General features: G+C 39.2%; 1 protein-coding gene across 1 annotated transcript in view; it reads right to left on the reverse strand.

Annotated features, from left to right (window-relative positions):
• Positions 1–22,111, reverse strand: part of LOC123972807 — a 152,489-nt gene that overhangs the window by 34,335 nt on the left and 96,043 nt on the right. The window contains exons 14-15 of the mRNA XM_046052500.1: positions 4,957–5,373; positions 1,114–1,518 (exon numbers count right to left, since the gene is read on the reverse strand). Of these exons, the coding sequence (XP_045908456.1) occupies positions 1,114–1,518; positions 4,957–5,373 (822 nt within the window). The remainder of the gene's footprint in view (positions 1–1,113; positions 1,519–4,956; positions 5,374–22,111) is intronic.

A 22,111-nucleotide genomic window follows, 5' to 3' on the forward strand; every position in this document is an offset into this window, starting at 1 on the left:
ATTCAGAGTACGGACCAGGTGCTCGGTACACTATAACGAGAAGAATTGGTTGCAGTGATTTCCAACTTGGGAGACTCAGAACAAGGCTTTCAAATGAGTTATAATTTAGTTTAGGTTTAGAGCTGATTAGTAGGCTAGAGTCGAAGATAGCTGCAACTCCACCTCCTCGGCCTGTGCCTCTAGGAATGTGAGTATTAATATGACTGGGAGGGGTGGATTCATTTAGGCTAACATTCTCCAACATCCAGCCAGGTTTTAATAAGACAAAATAAATCAATATCATAATCTGATATTAGTTCATTTACTAGTACACCTTTAGAAGAGAGAGATCTGATGTTTAAGAGTCCACATTTAATTTTCCTATTGTTTTGTACTATTGCTTTTGTGGTTTAATTTTTATGAGGTTTTTATGCACAGCTTCTCTTCTATTTACCTTTGATTTAAATAATTTCAATGGTCGGGGGGCAGACACCGTCACTATAGGATTTTCACTAAGTAACTCCTGAAATGGAGGAGCAGAGAAGTGTGTTAAACTACGACTCTGGGTTGTCATGGATTTGGTCCACTAATAAACTTGGCCAGATTTCTAGAAATGAGAGCTGCTCCTTCCCAAGTGGGATGGATGCCGTCTCTCCGAATCAGACCAGGTCTTCCCCAGAAGGTCTGCCAACAATCTACAAAGCCCACAGAACTGAGGGCAATATATACACACAAGCAGGCAGGGCAATTAACACAGGTGAGACACTACAAAATAAACAGGAAGTAAAGCTAGCGACAATACACAAGGATATGTGAAACCAAATACAACAGAGAACAAGGAGGCAGCGACCAACCAAACCTAAACAAAAACAGAGGCAAAGAGTAAAACAGGAATGGACATAATCAAAATAACAGAAAAATACCACACAAAAACCCAAGAGCATGACACATGCGAGAAGATTAAAGGAACAGATTGTGTGATGACGATGATGAAATAGATCAAAATGTCATCTATAAAACTAAACACAGTGATATAACATTTATGTGGACTGATCACCTGAACACTTTACCTTCAAACTAACAGGGAGTTTCCAGAAACGTACACTGAAGTCACGTGACGTACAATTCATTTACCTGAGCTGTGAGATATAAGGCAGACACTGTAGGAAACTCCTCACTTCACTCTCTTCATCTGACCAGCCTGTCAGCTCCACTGGTTTCTTCTCTGGTTGGAGTTTCAGCACTTCCAGGAGGATGGAGGTCTTTCTCTCTGAGAGGTTTATGGACCAGACTGCAGGAGCTGTATGGAAAACTGACTGTAATGATGGAAGGACTCTCAAGACTGTTTTAGGATCATGAGAGTACAGGTCCAGCAGGAAATCACACCATTTCTCTTTAAGAGGGAATGTCTGATATCTGCACACCAATGATAACAGCTCCAGTATCTTCTCTCCTGTCTGCTGTTCTCTCTCTGCTGCTGCACAGAACAGATTCCCAAAGAACTTGACTTCACCTGAGCCTCTAAACCGCCAAGAGACACTGGAACGAGAATTGAACATTTTGTTATGATCTGATATCAACAGCAGAAAAAGAGCCATGCATTACTGATATGGAGTTTATCTGCTATGATCAATCAACATAAAACTCATGTAATAATGGCTTGTAACAGGGATTTATGTGGATTTTAGAAGACTTTTACTAAATTAAAATTCTTGAAAAAGCTCTAACTCCAAAGTTGTCACATATGGACAGATTGTCAAGAGCCCTTGGTGTGAGTTTTAAAGTACTGGAAAGCCTTTCAGCATCATTGTTGAACACTAAAAGTAGCTGCTGAGTATAACAGAAGAGTTCAGGTAAGCTTGGGGTTGATGGATCAGACACTGGCCTTTCAATCACGAGACTGGTGTTTGCTTCCCGTATGAAACAAAAAGTCAACATTTCAACAAACAATTTGGAATGCATTACCGTTCCTATACTTTTGGAGGGCTCTGTAGAAGGTTAATATACCGTAAAACTTTGAATAACAGCCCGGGCTTTTATTTGCTAAAATCACTGAATTAACCTTGCCTTTAATTCTTTTTGCACAAAACTGAAACTACTATGAATTTATTTCAAACAGAATAATACTTATGTAAAAATGATCAAATAATATCAAATACACCTCATTCATTTTGATCTAGCTCCGACAGACTGCGCAGCGCTTTTATTTTGAAGGTGGTGCAGGATGAGAGATGTTAGCAGACAGAGTGATGGACTTCACATGACAGGATTCACAACTTGGATTTATTTTTCTGAAAAGCTGTTTGATTCTTTTGATCTGTGGACCCTTACAGACTAAAGGAAGATAAATAATCAAGGAAGGGACACATTCGGACTTAACGAGCGCTTCAAGGTTAATGTGAGTCAGCACTTTTTTCAACTTTTCCTCTCTTGTAGCCATGTAGGTTACACCGGTAAATCTAGAAGAACTAGACTTTGGGTCTTGTTTCCGTTAAATGAACTTAAAAGTGGTATTGTGGAGAATCTAACCAATCTAACAATGTGTAGCATGTCCATAATGACAAATTGATCATACGTTTAAACATTGTTTTTATTAACTAAATCTAAGCAGCTTAGAAGCAGCTAAAGCAGGCAACCTCGCGGGGTTTAAGAGGTTTTATACATCCAAAGAACTTCTATAAAAACCAGACAATTGTTAGGCAATTGTTTATTTGTCAAAATGTGTTCCCACACCAGGCCAGTAAAGGAGGTAGGCGGCTATTTGGGACTCTGCTGTTAATTGAAGTTTTACGGTATTGTACATGTAACTAACACTTCACAAGTTTTTACATCCATCATTCTGTAAAACTATGAAACTTCATACAGTACTAGTGTAACATAATTAGGATTTCTAGTGGTTTACTGATCACATCCTGATGACATGTGGTTTCTTTGCAATATTGACAATAAACCACTTGATCAAAATTCTCTTATTTGCTCCTCTTAATCATTCATCGTTCAAACATCCTGCTCAGTTACAGCTCTTTTCTTGACTATATTAGAGTCAGGGGAGCCAATAAATGAGCTCCAATCCAGCATCCATGACCAATCACATGCTGGGATTAAAAATATAAATGATTAAGAGCTCAAAATGTGAACCGCTTTCAGAAATGTGGTTCATTAATGAGTGTTTGTCGTAGGTCCACTAAAATCAATATGTTACAACACTAACACATTGATGTACTTAGAGGGGAAACATCTTTTAATGCAGGAAACTACTGCTTCATCCCTGAGATTTGCTAAATCACAGCAAAAAGCTGTAAAACAGTAAAAAAGAACATCAGTGGTCCTGAAGAAGAACTGAACTCCTCATCATCAACACAATGGTGATGGTCTCTGTTGCTGACATTGCTGGAGCTTGTTGGATCACATCATTATAGCTGAGTCTCTGTTTCCTTTTTACTGAGTCCATAGATGACAGCCTAGATGAAAACAGCCTCACAGGAACAAACTTGGTGCTCGATGGAGGAAACACGTATCAGCTCATGGGAGATGAGCAGGACTCCGTGGGAGCGTTGCTAGGAGGGTTTGATCTGCACAGAACTCTGGGTAATGTAGGTGTGGTACACTTCAATGTTTGTCATGACCACCACTGTTTATGATTATGTTATTTTAAACCTGCATATTCTCTTTGCAGTTATTAGAGGTAAAATACCAGCAGTAATGAAGACCAAAGCGATTGTATTCATATTGGTTTTAGCACAAACCCTTAGTTGGTCAGGGAACAAGAGCACGGAACCAATGTATCAGGTGTTGCTACGCCAGGGGTTCCTTTTATGCGGGAGTTTACGCCCTCCCATTAGAGAAAGTTTGGGAAGAGTAGGCTAACGCATGGTTCGTGTCTTCATTCATCTGAGCATTTCACCTGTTTTCAGGTTAGTACACTGTGAAAACCACACATTCTATCTCTTAATAGCTGAAATGATCCTAGCATGAGTGTTTTGAAATCTGTCGGGGGATTTTAATGTTGCCCTATGAGCATTAAATGTGAAGGAAAATAAAGTCGCCTACCACGGCACGCGGCGGCTGTTTATGCCTCTGTGGAGACCAAGTACATTGTAAACGTAACTGTATTTTTCACAGCACTAGTTAAACGGTGGAGCCCTGAACGCTTGACATATATTTTGTTTACAGTTGTTTGTGATTAAGATGCTTTAAAATGTAAGAGCAAGTTTAGTGTGAGAGAGCACCTAGTTAGAGATTAAAAGGTACAATAACTGAATTCTTTGAGTTTGGATCAAGCTGTTATTTGAGTCCAATAATATTCCCTTTGTGACATGCTTAATTATTTATTAAGCCCTGTAAAAGTACCTTAATGGGAGAGTACGCGGATCTATACTGCTCTGTGAATTAATGTGTGGGGAGTGTTACTCCTAGTGATTGTACTGTATTATATAGTTGATTTAGCAACAGTTCTTACAATGGAAAGAAGTATTTGCATCTATGTAATGTCCACACTGCAGTGTGATGAGACTGACAATGAGTACAATAGAGGGACCATACCAGTTAACTTTATTGGGACAGAGCACGGACAGTGAATTAGACAATGGACACATTAAGGGGATACTTATGCACGAGGGGATATTTTGTACATGTGTTCTGTGTTTTAAGACTTTGTAATAAAATGAGAGTAAGTTTTGGAAGAGTAACGCATGGTTCGTGTCTTCATTCATCTAATCATTTCACCTGTGTTTTCAGGGAGTTGGAGAGCATTTGAACCACTAATCATTTGTTGCTATGGTACTCGCCATTTGAGACCCGTAACAGAAATAAACACATTGGGCTGCGTGGAATTAAACAGCATGTCATCTATAGAACTAAACACAGTGATATAACGTTTATGTGGACTGATCACCTGAACACTTTACCTTCACCTTCAAACTAACAGGGAGTTTCCAGAAATGTACACGGAAGTCATGTGAAGTACAATTCATTTACCTGAGCTGTGAGATATAAGGCAGACACTGTAGGAAACTCCTCACTTCACTCTCTTCATCTGAGCAGCCTGTCAGCTCCACTGGTTTCTTCTCTGGTTGGAGTTTCAGCACTTCCAGGAGGATGGAGGTCTTTCTCTCTGAGAGGTTTATGAACCAGACTGCAGGAGCTGACTGGAAAACTGACTGTAATGATGGAAGGACCCTCAAGCCTGTTTTAGTCTCATAGTCCTTCAGGTGGGAGTACAGATCCAGCAGGAAATCACACCATTTCTCTTTAAGAGGGAATGATTGATATCTGCACACTGATGATAACAGCTCCAGTATCTTCTCTCCTGTCTGCTGTTCTCTCTCTGCTGCTGCACAGAACAGATTCCCAAAGAATTTGACTTGACCTGAGACTCTAAACCGCTGAAAGAAACTGGAACGAGAATTGAACATTTTGTTATGATCTGATGTCAACAGCAGAAAGAGAGCCATGCATTACTGATATGGAGTTTATCTGCTAAAAGCCTACAAATACCTGCTGATGAGCAGAATACAGTAAAATCAATAAACAAAAAACTCAACAACAATGATTTTAACAGGGATTTAAGTGGATTTAAGAAGACTGTTACTAAACTAAATCTTGACAAACTAAACTAAATCTTGACAAAATGTTGAATGAAGCAGGAAAGTCAGGCTACAAAGGTGTATCCTCTCCTCTATATTAAAGATACACATTAATTATTACCGTTGGCTGGAAAGAGGTTACAGGTTTATTGTTGATCATGTAACCTACAGTTTTATTTAGTTATAACGTTACACTGGTTTGAGAGTCTGGGGGATGTGTTGACTGACAGTTTAAGCTGTCATTGATTGCATTGCACATTATATGATTGTGCTCTGTGAAAAACTGGTTATAGTTTATTGTTTTGAGAGTCTGGGGGATGTGTTGACAGTAGTTTATAAGCTGTCATTAACTGTAGACACATACACGTACATTAGGCTACATGGTTGTGCTCTGTAAGATAAAAACAGGTTTATTGTTGATTATATACAGTTTTATTTAGTTAACGTTACACTGGGTTTAATAGTCTGGGGAGTGTGTGGACAGTATTTAATAAGCTGTCAATAATTGCATTTCACATTACATGGTTGTGCTCTGTAAATGGAAAAACAGGTTACAGTTACAGAATTCCTTATAGCTATGCAGTTTTATAAGCAACCTGGTTTGAACGCAGCAGGTGATGCAACATTCATAATAACCACGATAGACTTCAGACTTGACTTGGACTCTAGCTCAAAGATTTGTGAGCATCTCTGATGTAAAGTAGTGAGTGCACAGCTTGTATAACAGTACATTTGCTGGTTAGAAAAAAGGGGAGAAGAACTCTAGTTACTTCTTCGCTTTAAAGAGAAACTGAAGAAATATAAATACCCTTAAAATTAATGATAACATTACCTCTAATCCTTTGGACATCTCTAGACATGTTAGATATATAGCTAGCTATACAATGAGCTATCTCAAATACTCAAGTCGATGATTGTGATAAATTTATTGATTCAGTTAAAGAATTCACTCCAACTATATCTGAACACTTTAAACTGGAATGTGAACAGCCCATTGCAAAAATAGAAATTTCAGAAGCTGTTTTGTCAGTGAAAAAAGGGAAATCGCCAGGTAATGATGGGCTTTCTGTCGAATTTTATTTACATTTTTGGGACATCATTGAAAGTCCTCTACTTGAATTATTCAAAGAATGTATTGCTAAAAAAAGCAATGTCCACAAGTATGAAGCAAGGCTTAATATGCCTTCTCCCCAAACCTAATCTATAAATTACTTATAGAAAACTGGAGACCTATAACTCTTAAACATTGATTATAAAATATTGTCATTATTTTTTGCTAAGAGGTTAAAAAAAAAGGCCTTCATGAGATCATAAATGAAACACAAACAGGTTTCATGTCTAAATGTCACATAAGTTCAAATAAAGTCAAAAAGACTTGTTGGACTATTCTGACAACATTAATACTGAAGCACTGATTGTATTTCTCGATTTCTATAAAGCATTTGATACTGTAGACCACTACTTCCTGTTCAAAGCACTCCAAACATTTGATTTTGGACCAAAGTTTATATCCACTATAGAAATGTTTTATAAAAATATTGACAGTTGTGTTATATTGTACCCAAATACCACCAAAAGATTTCCTGTACTTAGATCAGTTCGCCAGGGCTGCCCTATTTCGCCTTTTTTGTTCCTGCTGGATGTTGAACTACTGTCACTACATATTCATCATAATCCCATTATTAAAGGTTTGTCTATTTTTGGTAAAAAAATCAGATTGACTCAGCTGATGATACGGCCCTTTTTTTAAAGGACAAACATCAGATTGAATATGCTATATCCTTAATTGACCAATTTTCTGCTGCTTCTGGATTAACACCCAACAAATCTAAATGTGAAATTTTATGTTTGTATCAAACTGATGATAAGCAATTGTTTAATGTATCTGTCAAAGAAATGTGTAAAATATCTAGGTATTCATATCTGCAAGGACTACATGGAACATCAACAACTTAACTTCTCTCCTATATTAAAGAAGACTAAAACAATACTGAACTTGTGGCTTCAAAGAGACATTTCAATACTGGGCAGAATTCTCCTGACTAAAGCAGAAGGGATTTCAATGATTTCCATGATTCAACATGCAAAGACATTGATAACGTACTCAAGCTACATATGGAAGAATAAGCACCATCACTTAAAAAAAAGCGGTGCTCTCTGGATCTAAGGAGGAAGGCGGCTTTGAACTTTTGGACTTGAATTACACCTTCAAGGTGAAATGGTTACAAGAATGCTTAAATGCACCTGACTCATTATGGTACTTTATCCCACATAACATTTTCAAAGGAGTTGGAGGTCACTTCTTGTTGAAGTGTCACTATAATATCACAAAGTTACCGTTAAAACTGTCCCGATTTTATCAACAAGCTCTTTTAGCTTGGAAGTTGTGTTATTCTCATAATTTCTCTCCACATAAGTCTATTATATGGAATAATGAATGCATCACCAAAAGGAACAAGTCACCTTATTTAAAAAACTGGATTGATAGAAATATCTTCTTAAGGGACTTATTTGATTGTAACCGTCAATTAATTAAGTATGAGTCCTTTCTTAGAGAGAAGGCATTCCCAATAACATTCAGAGAACATAGCTCTATACCTAATGGTTTATTGGAACTAATGAAAAGCTATAACAGCCAGCAATAAGTGACCAGTTTCACATATAAATAATATTGATATTTTGAGCAGCAAATGCACTAACACACATTAGGAAATGCTTTTTAAATTTAAAGAATATAAACACCTCATGGCAAATTTTTGGAATCATCAGTTTTCCAATATTAACTGGTGTAAAGCATGGCTTGTTCCTTTTAGATTCTGTATTACAAACAAAGTTAGAGAATTACATTTGAAAATTTTGCATAAAATATATCCAACCAATATGCTTATCTCAAAATTCATGCTTGTTGATAACAATTGCACCTTTTGTAGAACAGAACAAGATACTTTAGGTCATCTTTTCTACGACTGTTCATTCTGTAGCACAGTCTGGAGGGACCTTGAGAATTACATATATTCTAAAACACATACAATCACAGTTGTATGTGTCACAGAAAAGAAAAATGTCATTACCTACTTTGAATCTAAAGATAAGATCTTATGCACCATTGTGAATCTCTTCATTTTGTTTGGGAAATTTCATATTCACAAAGCTAAATGCTCTAGGTCTACCCCATGTTTTAAAGTACTCCTAATCGAAATAGATATGCATTTTGAGTCTCTTAAACTTGTATCAAACAAGAAAAGCATTTCAATTAGTAATATCTACTCAGAGCTATTCCTCTAAAAAATATCTTATGTCACCACCTGTTAAGATAGTCTGTCACTGTCAGGGGTTGGGGCGCTGAGTGCAGACTGAGGTGAGGACCCAAATGCAGACAATGGTGAGGCAAGAGGAGGATGCAGTTCAAAATAAAGTTTATTCAAATAACTAAACAGGCTTACGTGGAAGCTCGGAACAAGGGTCAAAACAAAGGTAATCCAGAAGAAGGCAAATCCAACACAAAGACAGAGTAATCCAAAATGGGGGGGAAAAACAGAAATCCAGGGAACAGAGCACCACGCAGAACACTCAACATAGACGCAAGGACAAGACAAAGACTGGAGAGACAAGCAGGCATACATATACACAGGGACTAACGAGCGGGGCGGGAGCAACACAGGTGAGCGGGATCAGGGCTAACGAGGCAGAGAGACAAGCAGGCAGGCAGAGAGACAGCAGGGGGAAACAGAGAGAACACTAGACAAGCAGACATGGGGCAGAGTGAATAACCAAGAAGACAGAAACACACACAAGTTACAAAGAACCAGAACCTAAACGAGAACACAGAACTAGAACACAGAGTACAGAGGAGACCAAATCACAAAAATACAAACAAGGACCAGGAATCATTACCAAAACATGAACTAAGGACATGGAACTAAACTCAGACTCCCAAACAAGACGCACAGACGGAATCACAACAGTCACTTACTCACTTACTCATCTCTTAAGTTTGTCTTGTTTTGTATTTCCTTTTGTTTTAGTTAATGTATTTGTTATTTAAGTTTATTGTTAAGTTATATATATATATTGCACTATTATGTTACATTAAGTCTTATATTATGTTTATAAGCTGGAATGTCTGAATGTCTGAAACCAGATTTTCAATTAAAAACAAAAAAACAAAAAAAACAGACTACATTTGCTATCCCCTCAAAATAACACATCTCACACTCATTAATGTCTAAACTGTTGGCAACAAAAGTGAGTACAACCACCTCAGCTCTGTCTGTCCTAATCACTGAAATGGGGGCTGACCCAAAGACCTCAACACTAATATCAAGTCCCATGATGGTGCTACAGTGACTCCTAAGGGTATAAGACGCTGTGTACCCTTCAAGAACTGACTAACTGTTTGGATTTTGACTCTCACCTGCCCCGTTGAAATGGCAGCTGAGTACAATGTCATGGTCGATGCACATCTGCCACCATCCAACGACTGCAGGAAATGGAGAGTGATGGTTATTGAGCAGTTCTCCGGTACCTCACTCTGTTCCCTGCACCACTTGGAAAAATATCTTTCACTGATTAGCATAGAGCAGTGCCAAACCTTTTCACGTCAAGGACCCCTAAACTAACACAAATTGGACCACAGACTCCCATTTGATTAGATTTTGTCACACAAATGAGTGGAATTGAAGAAAAGGCTACGCTGACACGCTGAAGACACGCTGGCCAAGCATGAGCTAAGGCGTCTTGGCCTAAAAGACTGGTCATCTCCATTAGGGAGTACCAGAGGGAACAATTTTTTGACATTTCTGAGGCAAAGACATACTGGCTCCAAATCATTCCCACTACCTCTGGGTGGAGTCTACAGTCTCCTTGTGGCGGCCCTTGGCAGGGCAGCACATCTGCTGCACTGTTCTATGCCTTTGTGAGATGTACAGCCATGAGGCTCAGAAAGCAGGAAAATGCCCACGTGAAGAGCTGCTACCATCCTCTGTTTGGAGCAACAATATGCAGGAGTTACAGACATGTGAGCTCAACATGTCATTAAGTGAATCAGTCCTTACAAAATCTACTGAAATTTGAGTAATGCGGAAAATTTGAATTCAGCAAATATTATGCTGCTAATATTTAACAAACTATGTCTGAACTCAACAACATCATGAGCCCCTGCGGAAACACAACGCCGCTATCACAATCTAGGCTAACCATGTCTGCGTCGGAGTGTGTCTCCACACTCTTAGTAGTAGCACTGCCTAAAAAACTTAACAAATGCGACTACCACAGTAACTTAACACCTAATTAGCTATGTTGTAACCCTCCACAAGCAGAGAGTTAACAAGGCAACAGACCGTGCAATACAGAAAGAAGCAAAAACACCCCAGTTTTAAGCTACTGCAGGAACATCAAAGCCTGGTGAGAACCCATGACTGCAGTGTGCAGTTTGGGGAGTCAGATGTTTGACCCTATGCACCAGAAAAGAGTCCCACATGTGCAGAAATGTAATACGACATCCAGTGTTGGGCAAGTTACTTATACATTATAGATTACTAGCTACTGTCATTTGGGAGTAAATGCTTTACACTACTTTTGCGTTACTTTGAGTTACTTTCACTGCTATTTAACGCACATAACACAGTATTCTGATAAGATGTGCTGCATAGGGGGGTTCTAGTGATGTGCAGAGTTATATCCGCGGATTGGGGGGTCTTTGTCATAAAAATGTATCTTCTGATTAATAGCGGGGGTGAAATAGAATGAGTCTCCCTAGGGATATATCAGTATAATGAGGTATACCGATATAATTTCAAAAGAGATATAAAATTGGACAATACCGTTTATACTGATATAATTTCATGTTGAGTTAATAAGTTTCGTAAAGTCCTGCCAGCACCTGCTTCTCTCTCTCCCTCACCCCGCAGCCCCGCCCCTCGCTGTGCATCTGCACGCAGCCGTCTAATCACAAAGTCTCTAACAACATGGAAGGAGAAACAGTGTCGGTTCAGTCAGTGTTTCCCACACATGCACTTTACTTCAGCGGGACACGCAGGTATATTAACAGCCGCTCAGGTATATTTGGGGACACATTGTAGCATTTTTCAGAGAAACACAGTCATGTGTTTGTTACGTTAATAATACAGGCAGCCTCAGCCAGTACAAGCACAGCCAGAGATGTACAGCCAGCATCAGTCTTAAAGGTTTAGTGTGTAAGTTACATCCTTTCGTAACAGAGCACTGGAGAATAACAACATGAAATTACAATCCAAAACTGCATATTTTTTCTACCAGTACAGTAAAATTTTAGCTGGCTGATCTGAGCTCCGATGCTGGAAGCTGCCATTTTTATTGCCAATTAGTGATCAGCTGATTCTCACAAACGTAACATACAAAGCCAAAACAGAGCGAGAGTAACTACATGAAATGAATCCAGCTAACATAACACCACAAGCCAAAGCACAGCACTGGAGAATAAACCAATCCAACTAACAATACACTTTTTCTACCAGTCAGTAAAAGTTTAGCTGGCTGATGCTTCCATGCCCTAAGGTAACATTACGGTTTTATTGCCAATTAACTTACTGATGAGCTGACTGTCTCGCTAACATAACTGGCAAAGCCAAACCACAAGCTGGAGAATAAGTTGGCGACATGAAATTAATCCATATTTCACACCACTGACAAGGGAAACACGTCTCTCTGTGATTATGGCCAGCTAATACCTAAAGCTATCAAACAACAGCTTTCATTTCCATCGCTAAAGTCTGACAAACAAAGTTAATTAAGTTACCTGTCCAGCAGAAAACAGACAACTTCAGCACCGCTTTGAAAACATCTGTCCCACATTAAAGCCTTCCATCTCTGATAAAATCCACACAATCTGTGATTTCTGCCGTCAGCTGTCTGTTTTTGTCCCGACTGCGATTGGCTGCATGGTATAAATCCACAGGCTGTACTGTGCTCCTTCATTTGTCCAAATGTCACTTCTCTTCTTACTTCTAATAAACCAGAAGACTACTCAGAGACTGTTTATTATTATTATTAATATTATTATTCAGTTTTCTTCTTCTTTGTCTATTCAGTGTAGTGACGTGCGTCGACACTACCGGAATTACACAAGCAGAAGAGGAACTCCGTGATGACGAAACGCGATATGTAGCGCTGTTTGTACGTTGACGGCTACGGGTAGGCGGGCAAGATGGCGCCTAGTAAAGTCGCAACAGTTTGTGGCTGAGTTGCCGTTTTAAATGTTCATACCTTATTATCCTCCTTTCAAACTCCATTTGAAAATTCATCTTTGCACTGTATCGCGTGGACTAACTTCACCGGGAAAGTGCTTTGCCAACATAGCAACTTTCACCAGAGACCACCGAGCACCGTTAGCCAGCTAACTACAACTCTGCCTATCCCCAGCTAAGCTAACTCTCAACATGTCTCCGTCTGAGCATGGCGTTAAGCGTAAAGATAAAGAAAAAATGTTTTCCACCAAAAACTTGACGAGAATCTCACCTAAAGACACAAAGGCAACTGCTGTAACCACTGGTGTCCAGCATAACTACTCTTTCTCCAACATCCGCAGCCAGACCCCAGAGCTATCAGCCATGCCAGAGTCTGACCCAGATACTCCTGCCAAACCAGAGGGAAAGAGAAAAAGGTGACTTAACTGTTACTGATTTGCAAAACAACATAGCTGCCATTATCAACGTGCGAGCTGATAATCTGGAGAGCATGATCAATCATAACACGGTCAGCATCGAGGGCCTGAAAAAATCAATTGACTTTGTGTTTACCGAGATTGAAAGACTGAAAACAGTCATGAGATCGACAAAGACCAAGTGTGAGAATAATATCCAGATGGTGTCCGAGATGGAACTGAAAATCAACGAGGCTGAAAGGTATTAGTGCAGATGGAACCTCAGACTCCACGGTATCCCTGAGATCAAACAAGAAAACATAAAGGAGAAAGTTACCGACATTTGCTGTGCCGTTGTCGGGGAGACGCATTCAAAGTTCAAAGTCTACCGTCTGGGCTGCTATAACGATGCGCAGAAGAGACCAAGGACGACTATCATCCGCTTTCCCAACAGATCAGCGCGGGACTTGGTGTGGAGAATGGCAAAGGGCTGTAGCTTCCTCAAAGAGAACGACCTTTGGTTTACAGAAGATCTGACAAAGCTCTGCGGAAGAAACTTTGGCCACTGATTGATACGGCCAAGAAACAAGGAAAGAAAGCTCACTTTGCTGGAACTCGCGTGATAATAGAAGGGAAGGAGATACGCCTACTGCTGTCTGCACTACAAGCACAACTGACTCCGACTAACACTGCAAGTCCTCCCTGATGGTCATCTATTGTCACGATTCACAATTTGCATAATTACTGTTCATAGGTAGGCCTACATCTCTACTTAAAGCTAATGGGCCCTGTAAGCATAAAGTTATGTGGTTAAAGTTAATCCTTCCAGGTTGGCTTAGTCCAAAGTCCTTAGACTTAGTTTTCTTAAGGGATGAAAATTGTTTATTGTTATTGTTGTTTAATTAAAGGAATACTTATTACACTGTCTTTATCAGTTGTTTCTCTCACTGCCAGGGGATTAAGAGAGAATATTAAGCGTAAAGCTCTGTTTTTATTCGTAAAACAGCAAAAGGCTAATTTTATTGTTTTTTCAAGGATCACACTCTGGTAAATGATGCTGCCTTTTGAAAAACTCAATAGGGAATTGTCATACGGTTCAGAGAGATCTGCAGGGGTTGCAATCTTAAAGAATAACTTTGATGGAGAAGTGTCTTGCACTCAGAAAGTGACCCCAATGGCCGTTACATATTATTAATTGTTAATATTGATAACAACATTCTCATGCTTGCCAACATTTATGGGTATAACACCAGACATGAAAATGACTTTTTCCTTGATATTTTGGAATCCTGTTTTTCATATTGGTTATCCAAATACCCAAATTTACTGCTTCTGATGGGTGGTGACTTCAACATTGCTTTGAATCAGAGGTCACTAATAGGCGCACCGCGGTCCGGATCCGGACCCAGCCGCTGTCCTCTCCGGACTGCCAACCTACAGCCGATTTATTATAGAAACTTACTACCTCGTGACAGAGCGTTTATATTTTAACCTGCACAGCTTTTCTAGCATTTACTGTACTGGTTTAGCGGACCATGAAACTCACATACCAATTGCATGTGCTCTATTCGTTTCATGTGACGCTGCTCATCCAATCTGTGCATTCCGCCGCTTGCGAGTCAAGTCTGCGAGATTCACCAGAGACACACACGAATTGAGGAGACTATAGGGAAAAGAGTTTTCACATGAATGTTTTACAAGAATGTACAGATTTTTACATGTACATTCCTCCCACGGGCAGTTCAAAACCAGAATATCTCATAGAACTCCAATGCTAGCTGGCAGGACAAACTAGAGCTCACATTTCTCACTGAACAAGCGAAAGTAGGAGTAGTACCTCTATAAGAGGGAATGAAAGAGAAGAGGAGGCATTACAGCTGTTCATTTGTTATGATGTGTTGAGTGTTTATTAAAAAAAAGACTGCACTTCATCACTTCAAGCTACACTTGTTATTTCATTTTTTTCTAAAAATTAGGCACTTTATTTTAGTTTACTTCAATTTAGAATTTATTATTACAGCAGTTATTATTTATTATCCCTCCAGTTTGATGTGAAAACTGACTGAAATATTATTTGATTTGCAGTCCGTTGTTGACTAAAAACATGTGTTGATACAACTATACGGTACTGAATGTTAATGAAAATTAGTTGTTTTGATGTTCCAGACCTTTGCTTCAGGAAATTTTCTCTAACTGGACCTCTTTGAATTCTAATTGAATACCCCTGCTTTAAATGGTTCCCTAGACAGATGGCCTCCAAATTCATAGAATTCCTCATCTTCCAATTTGCTGATATTTATGCAAAGATTGGAGGGAAAAAAATCATACTGTTAAACTCATGGAAAAATAAGGCTTGAACTTCAATGTCACGTATTGATTTTTGGTTAATTTCTGACCACTTTAATAGTGATAATGTTTTCGTCGATATACTAACAACTCCCTTAACAGACCACAGAGCTGTGTCACTCCAAATCTCTCTTAGTTCCAAAGCTAGTCAAGCATTAAGAGGCTCCTATTGGAAACTTAATAATGCTACTTTAAAAAAATGACCTAGTAATTAATAAGATCCAAACATTGATTAATTGTTTCTGGAACAAGGCCTTAATAGAGAAATGCTTTTCCAGAAACTGGGAGCTCTTTAAATTTGAGGTGTCAAAATTCTTAAGAGGGTATGGGTCCTTCTTGTCCAAATCTAGAAAAGCTGAAGAAACAGAGATAATTACCAGAAAGCCACTCTTTTTCAGATTATGCCTGACAATCTATCAGAAAATGATAAACAGGATTTAATTTTACAGCAAAATCGCCTGAATGAAATATACAGAGAAAAGAGGGAGCCTTTCTGAGGTCAAGGTGTCAGTGGTTGGAGGAAGGCGAGCAAAACACTGCTTATTTCTTCCAATTAGAATCCCACAACAAATCCAACTCTATTCAAAAACTCAGTATTAATGGTGTTATTTCTGATAATCCCCAAAAGACAGCTAAGTACTGTTCCACTTTTTATAAAAATTTGTATACATCTCAGTATAATGAGGCAGCAGCTAACACCTTTTTAGGATACCTCACTAAAACAAAATCAATATTGAATGACCAAAAAGATTTTTGTGATAACCCAATAACTGCAGATAAAGTTCGGTCTGCCATTCACCATCTAAAACTTGGTTTTAAAACAGGTCTCAGAATTCCTCTCACGGAAAGACCTCCTATATCCATATCAGTCTGGTTTTAAGAGTACCCACTCTACTGAAACGGCTCTTCTGTCTGTAAGAGAAGCCCTAAGGTCAGCTAAAGCTGCAGCCCAATCCTCGGTTCTTATCCTGCTTGACCTATCAGCTACCTTTGACACAGTCAACCACAGGATCCTGCTATCCGCGCTCTCAGCAATGGGCATCTCGAGTAAAGCCATCTCGGCGCAGATCACGGACTGTCTCTTGGACATATCTGCGTGGATGATAGCTTGCCACCTTCAACTAAACCTCTCTAAGACTGAACTCTTGGTCATTCCAGCCAAGCAATCTATCCACCATAACATCAAACTACAAATTGACTCCTCAACCATCACTCCAACTAAGGTGGTGAGAAACTTGGGTGTCATGATTGATGACCAGCTGTCCTTTTCAGACCATGTTGCTGCTGTCTCTCGGTCTTGCCACTTTGCTCTATACAATATAAGGAATATCAGGCCCTACCTCACTCAGTACGCCACCCAGGGGCGTCCCTCTCTAACTTCAAGAAGCTCTTGAAATCTCACACTTATGAACACTTCCTCTTATAACACCTCTAACTCCTAACCTCTAACATGCACTTCCTGGGCTCTTCTTCTTCTATCCCCTACAATTATCTTGTTTTGATTGCACTTTTTGCTAACTCTTACTTCCTTCCCTAGGCATTTACCCCATTGATGTGATATGTACAATGAGCTCTTAGTAGTATTTATTGCTGCTCTTACTAGTATGTATTGTCAGTTGATGCTCTGTTGAAGCTCGTATGTGTTCCTCAAATGTAAGTCGCTTTGGATAAAAGCGTCGGCCAAATGAGTAAATGTTAATGTAAAACTTAACAAATCTCCAGGTGTTGATGGCTTAACTGCTGAATTATATATTGCTTTTGCAGAACAGCTTGCTCCCTTCCTTCATGGCGTATAAACAGAAAGCATTGAAAGCCAAACGCCCATCTCCGCCCCCCTCCACTCTATCTCAAGGACTTATAACCTTAATTCCAAAACATAGGAAAGACCCGCTGTGCATTGACAACTGGCGACTAATCTCCCTTTTTAATAATGATTACAAAATCCTAGCTCTAGTTTTTGCCAAAAGATTAAAATCTGTTTTGGACCAAATTATTGATAAAAACCAAACCGGGTTTATGAGGCATAGACATACAGGTGCTGGCCATATAATTAGAATATCATCAAAAAGTTTATTTATTTCAGTAATTCCATTCAAAAAGTGAAACTTGTATAATGTATACATTCATTCCACACAGACTGATATATTTCAAGTGTTCATTCCTTTTAATTTTGATGATTATAACTGACAACCAATGAAAACCCCAAAATCAGTATCTCAGAAAATTAGAATATTGTGAAAAGGTTCAATATTGAAGAAACCTGGTGCCAAACTCTAATCAGCTTATTAACTCAAAATACCTACAAAGGCCTTTAAATGGTCTCTCAGTCTAGTTCTGTAGGCAACAAAATCATGGGGAAGACTGCTTGACAGATGTTCAAAAGACGACCACCGACACCTTGCACAAGGAGGGCAAGACACAAAAGGTCATTGCTAAAGAGGCTGGCTGTTCACAGAGCTCTGTGTCCAAGCACATTAATAGAGAGGCGAAGGGAAGGAAAAGATGTGGTAGAAAAAAGTGTACAAGCAATAGGGATAACCGCACCCTGGAGAGGATTGTGAAACAAAACCCATTCAAAAATGTGGGGGAGATTCACAGAGTGGACTGCAGCTGGAGTCCGTGCTTCAACAACCACCACGCACAGACGTATGCAAGACATGGGTTTCAGCTGTCGCAGTCCTTGTGTCAAGCCACTCTTGAACAAGACATGGCGTCAGAAGCGTCTCTCCTGGGCTAAAGACAAAAAGGACTGGACTGCTGCTGAGTGGTCCAAAGTTATGTTCTCTGATGAAAGTAAATTTTGCATTTCCTTTGGAAATCAAGGTCCCAGAGTCTGGAGGAAGAGAGGAGAGGCAAGTTTCCACAGTCAGTGATGGTTTGGGGTGCCATGTCATCTGCTGGTGTTGGTCCACTGTGTTTTCTGAGGTCCAAGGTCAACGCAGCCGTCTACCAGGAAGTTTTAGAGCACTTCATGCTTCCTGCTGCTGACCAACTTTATGGAGATACAGATTTCATTTTCCAACAGGACTTGGCACCTGCACACAGTGCCAAAGCTACCAGGACCTGGTTTAAGGACCATGGTATCCCTGTTCTTAATTGGCCAGCAAACTCACCTGACCTGAACCCTATAGAAAATCTATGGGGTTCAGGTTCTATGGGGAAGATGCGACACGCCAGACCCAACAATGCATAAGAGCTGAAGGCCACTATCAGAGCAACCTGGGCTCACATAACACCTGAGCAGTGCCACAGACTGATCGACTCCATGCCACGCCACATTGCTGCAGTAATTCAGGCAAAAGGAGCCCCAACTAAGTATTGAGTGCTGTACATGCTCATACTTTTCATGTTCATACTTTTCAGTTGGCCAACATTTCTAACAATCCTTTTTTTGTATTGGTCTTAAGTAATATTCTAATTTTCGGAGATACTGAATTTGGGATTTTCATTAGTTGTCAGTTTTAATCATCAAAATTAAATGAAATAAACAAATGAAATATATCAGTCTGTGTGTAATGAATGAATATAATATCCAAGTTTCACTTTTTGAATGGAATTACTGAAATAAATCAACTTTTTGATGATATTCTAATTATATGACTTGATAGGACTGATCTTACTGATGATGATGGCTATATACTGTTTTTAGATTTCCGCAAGGCTTTTGACACAGTCGAACACTTCTTTCTCTTACAGGCCTTGGATAAATTTGGCTTTGGGACTTACTTTTGTGCAGCCATTAAAACCATGTATAAGAATGCAAATTGCTAAATTAAACTATATGCAGGCACCTCACCTAGATTTTACCTAAAGTGCTGTGTCAGGCAGGCGTGTCCTGTCTCACCATACTTGTTTCTGATCTGTGCTCAATTACTCTCAGATTTTATTAAGACCTGCCCCTTGAAAGGTATCACAATAGCTGGAAAAGAAATAATAATTAGTCAACTAGCTGATGATACCACTTTATTTTTAAAGGATGCCTCACAGGTTTCAGTTGCTATTAATTACTATACAATTAAGACATTCTCTAAAGCCTCCTCTCTTTTTTTAAATATCAGTAAGCGTGAGCTGCTCGCCCTCAAAAGCTGCAATGTTATGTCTATTTCTACCATTCCAGTGAAAGAGTCCGTCACCTACCTTGGATTTGCTATCAATAAAAACAACAACACCAGATGCTCCTTCAATTTCAACCCAGTGGTAGGAAAGGTGCAGAAAAAAATTAATTTATGGCTTCAAAGAGACTTATCTCTTAAAGGAAGAATTTTGCTTACCAAAGCTGAGGGCATATCTCGTTTTACTTATGCAACCTTATCTCTAGATGTCAACAAATGGACCTCTACGGTCATCGATAACCTGCTATTATTATAGCTTATTATGGAAAAATAGAACCCATTATGTTAGAAAATCAGTATTAATGATGTATGTAAATGTTGGTCTAAACTTTCTTGACTTATCCACCCTCAACAATACCTTTAAGATAAATTGGATAAACAGTTTTAAAAAAATCCAAACTCAATCTGGAATTTTCTTCTGAACTAGCTGTTTTCAAAGCTTGGAGGTCTTAAGTTCCTCCTACTTTGCAGCTACAATGTTGAAAAAATCCCCTTAAAGTTATCAAATTCTAACAAACAATTGTTCCTTTCTTGGTCCTTAGTTTATAAACACAACATTTCCCCGCACAAATACTACATCTGGAACAACAGAGACATTCTGTATAAACACAAATCATTGTTCTTGGAAAACTGGTTTACCTATGGAATTTATCTGGTTCTACAGCTCCTCAGTTCTAGTGGTGAATTATTGTCATACTACGAACTTCTAGACAAGTATGGTATTCCTATACTGCCAAAGGAATATGCCTTAGTTTTTGATGCAATCCCTTCTGGTGCTCTAATGCTCCTTAAAAATCATATAGTATCCCTACCAACTTTTTTGTCACTGGATCCTTCTACGATGACTGTTGGCCAGATCTGCTTCTCCTCTAACTTGAGAACCAATAACCGATCTATACGTACTCTGTTTCAAAAAGAAATAGTCTCTGTTCCAAATATTGTTCCTTATTGTAATAACCTTACTCCAAATCTGGACTGGGAAAAAATTTGGTGCCTACTTTCCAAATATATAATTTTAAATAAGGTTAAGGAAGTATCTTTTAAAATGCTGCATCGCTTTTATCCCTCCGAGGTATTTCTACGAAGATATAAAAAGGACATTGATGTGGACTGCTCATTTTGTCAAATGGCTGAAGAAGACTTGCATCATTTATTTTGGTCTTGTCCCCACTCCTGCACTTTTTGGCAAGACATCTGTACATTTATCTCCCAATATATTGACTCTGAATTCTTACTTTCCTATGACAATGTAGTGTTTTTCAAGTGTTAACTACTTATTCATACTTTCAGCTAGAAGCTCCATTCAAAATGGAAAAGATTCCACATCTTTCCTTCTGTCTTCGTATTATTCAATTTTCAAATCCTATTCAAACTCTTCAGTCTATTCAACTTTCTTTGAAACGTTGTTATAATGAAAGTCAATGAGAAAATCATTCAAACTCACGGATCTTCAACCTCTTCCCACCAATTCACACATTCAAGTAGCAACGCCATTCCACCTTTAAAACGTTCACAAACCTTTGGACTCTTTCCAGTGAATTCAACTTTTTCACATCTCTTATACTTTTCACACAGTGTCAATTTAAGTTTCATGTCGTTTTCATCCTATTTTCTGAGTTTATAATGGGAGCGATTGGGACGGAATGTTGGGACTAGAGAGGACCAACTGACACAGTGGGAATTCACTTCAAAATATTCTAAAAAACTTGTCTTCAACTCACTGTATCTCCCACAATTTTCACAGTACATACATGATTATTTCACAAGTCGTAGGAAAACTTGTTCTGCCGCTGATGTGTAACTTTGAAAGCAGTCAGACTTACAGAGCTTGCACAGTCAGCTTGGAAGTGGGAGCATTGCCAACCAACTGCCGCATAGACTCCTATACTAAAAAAGTGCTGCAGTTTCAGGAAAGAGTCAGAAATGTGGACAACTCTGTACTGCTGCTGTGAAGCCATTTTTGACAGTAGACACACAAATCTAGGACATCATCTTTATGAGGATCTTATCTCTCTAACAATCTGTTTACTTTGGCACTGGGAGTCACAATCTGTTCTATAGGAGCAGGAGAATCAGAGCTGTGCTTCAGGTTAAAACTCAACGAGATCAGCTGTCTAAGCCTGTCTAAGTCAGACAGCTTTTAGCATCGCCATGGAAACCTGGGAATGCTGGCTCAGCACACAGCTGATTGAGATGATGTAATGATGTAATGCAGACAACTCAGTAAACATGGCCCTTCACTACATCCTCCAGCACCTGGACTCTCCAGCAAACTACACCAGGATCCTGTTTGTGGATTGCTGCAGGACAAGTTCTCCTAGCTGATCATGCTTGCAGGTGTATCACAGACTTACTGTCCAGCAGCAAGCGGCACGTGAACCTGGGAAAACATGTTTCTGACTCCAGGACCATCAGCACTTTTTCCCTTCAAGACCGTGTTCTTTCCCCTCTGCTCTCCTCCCTGAACACCA

The sequence above is a fragment of the Micropterus dolomieu genome, linkage group LG01, assembly GCF_021292245.1.
Source record: "Micropterus dolomieu isolate WLL.071019.BEF.003 ecotype Adirondacks linkage group LG01, ASM2129224v1, whole genome shotgun sequence".
NCBI lineage: Eukaryota > Metazoa > Chordata > Actinopteri > Centrarchiformes > Centrarchidae > Micropterus > Micropterus dolomieu.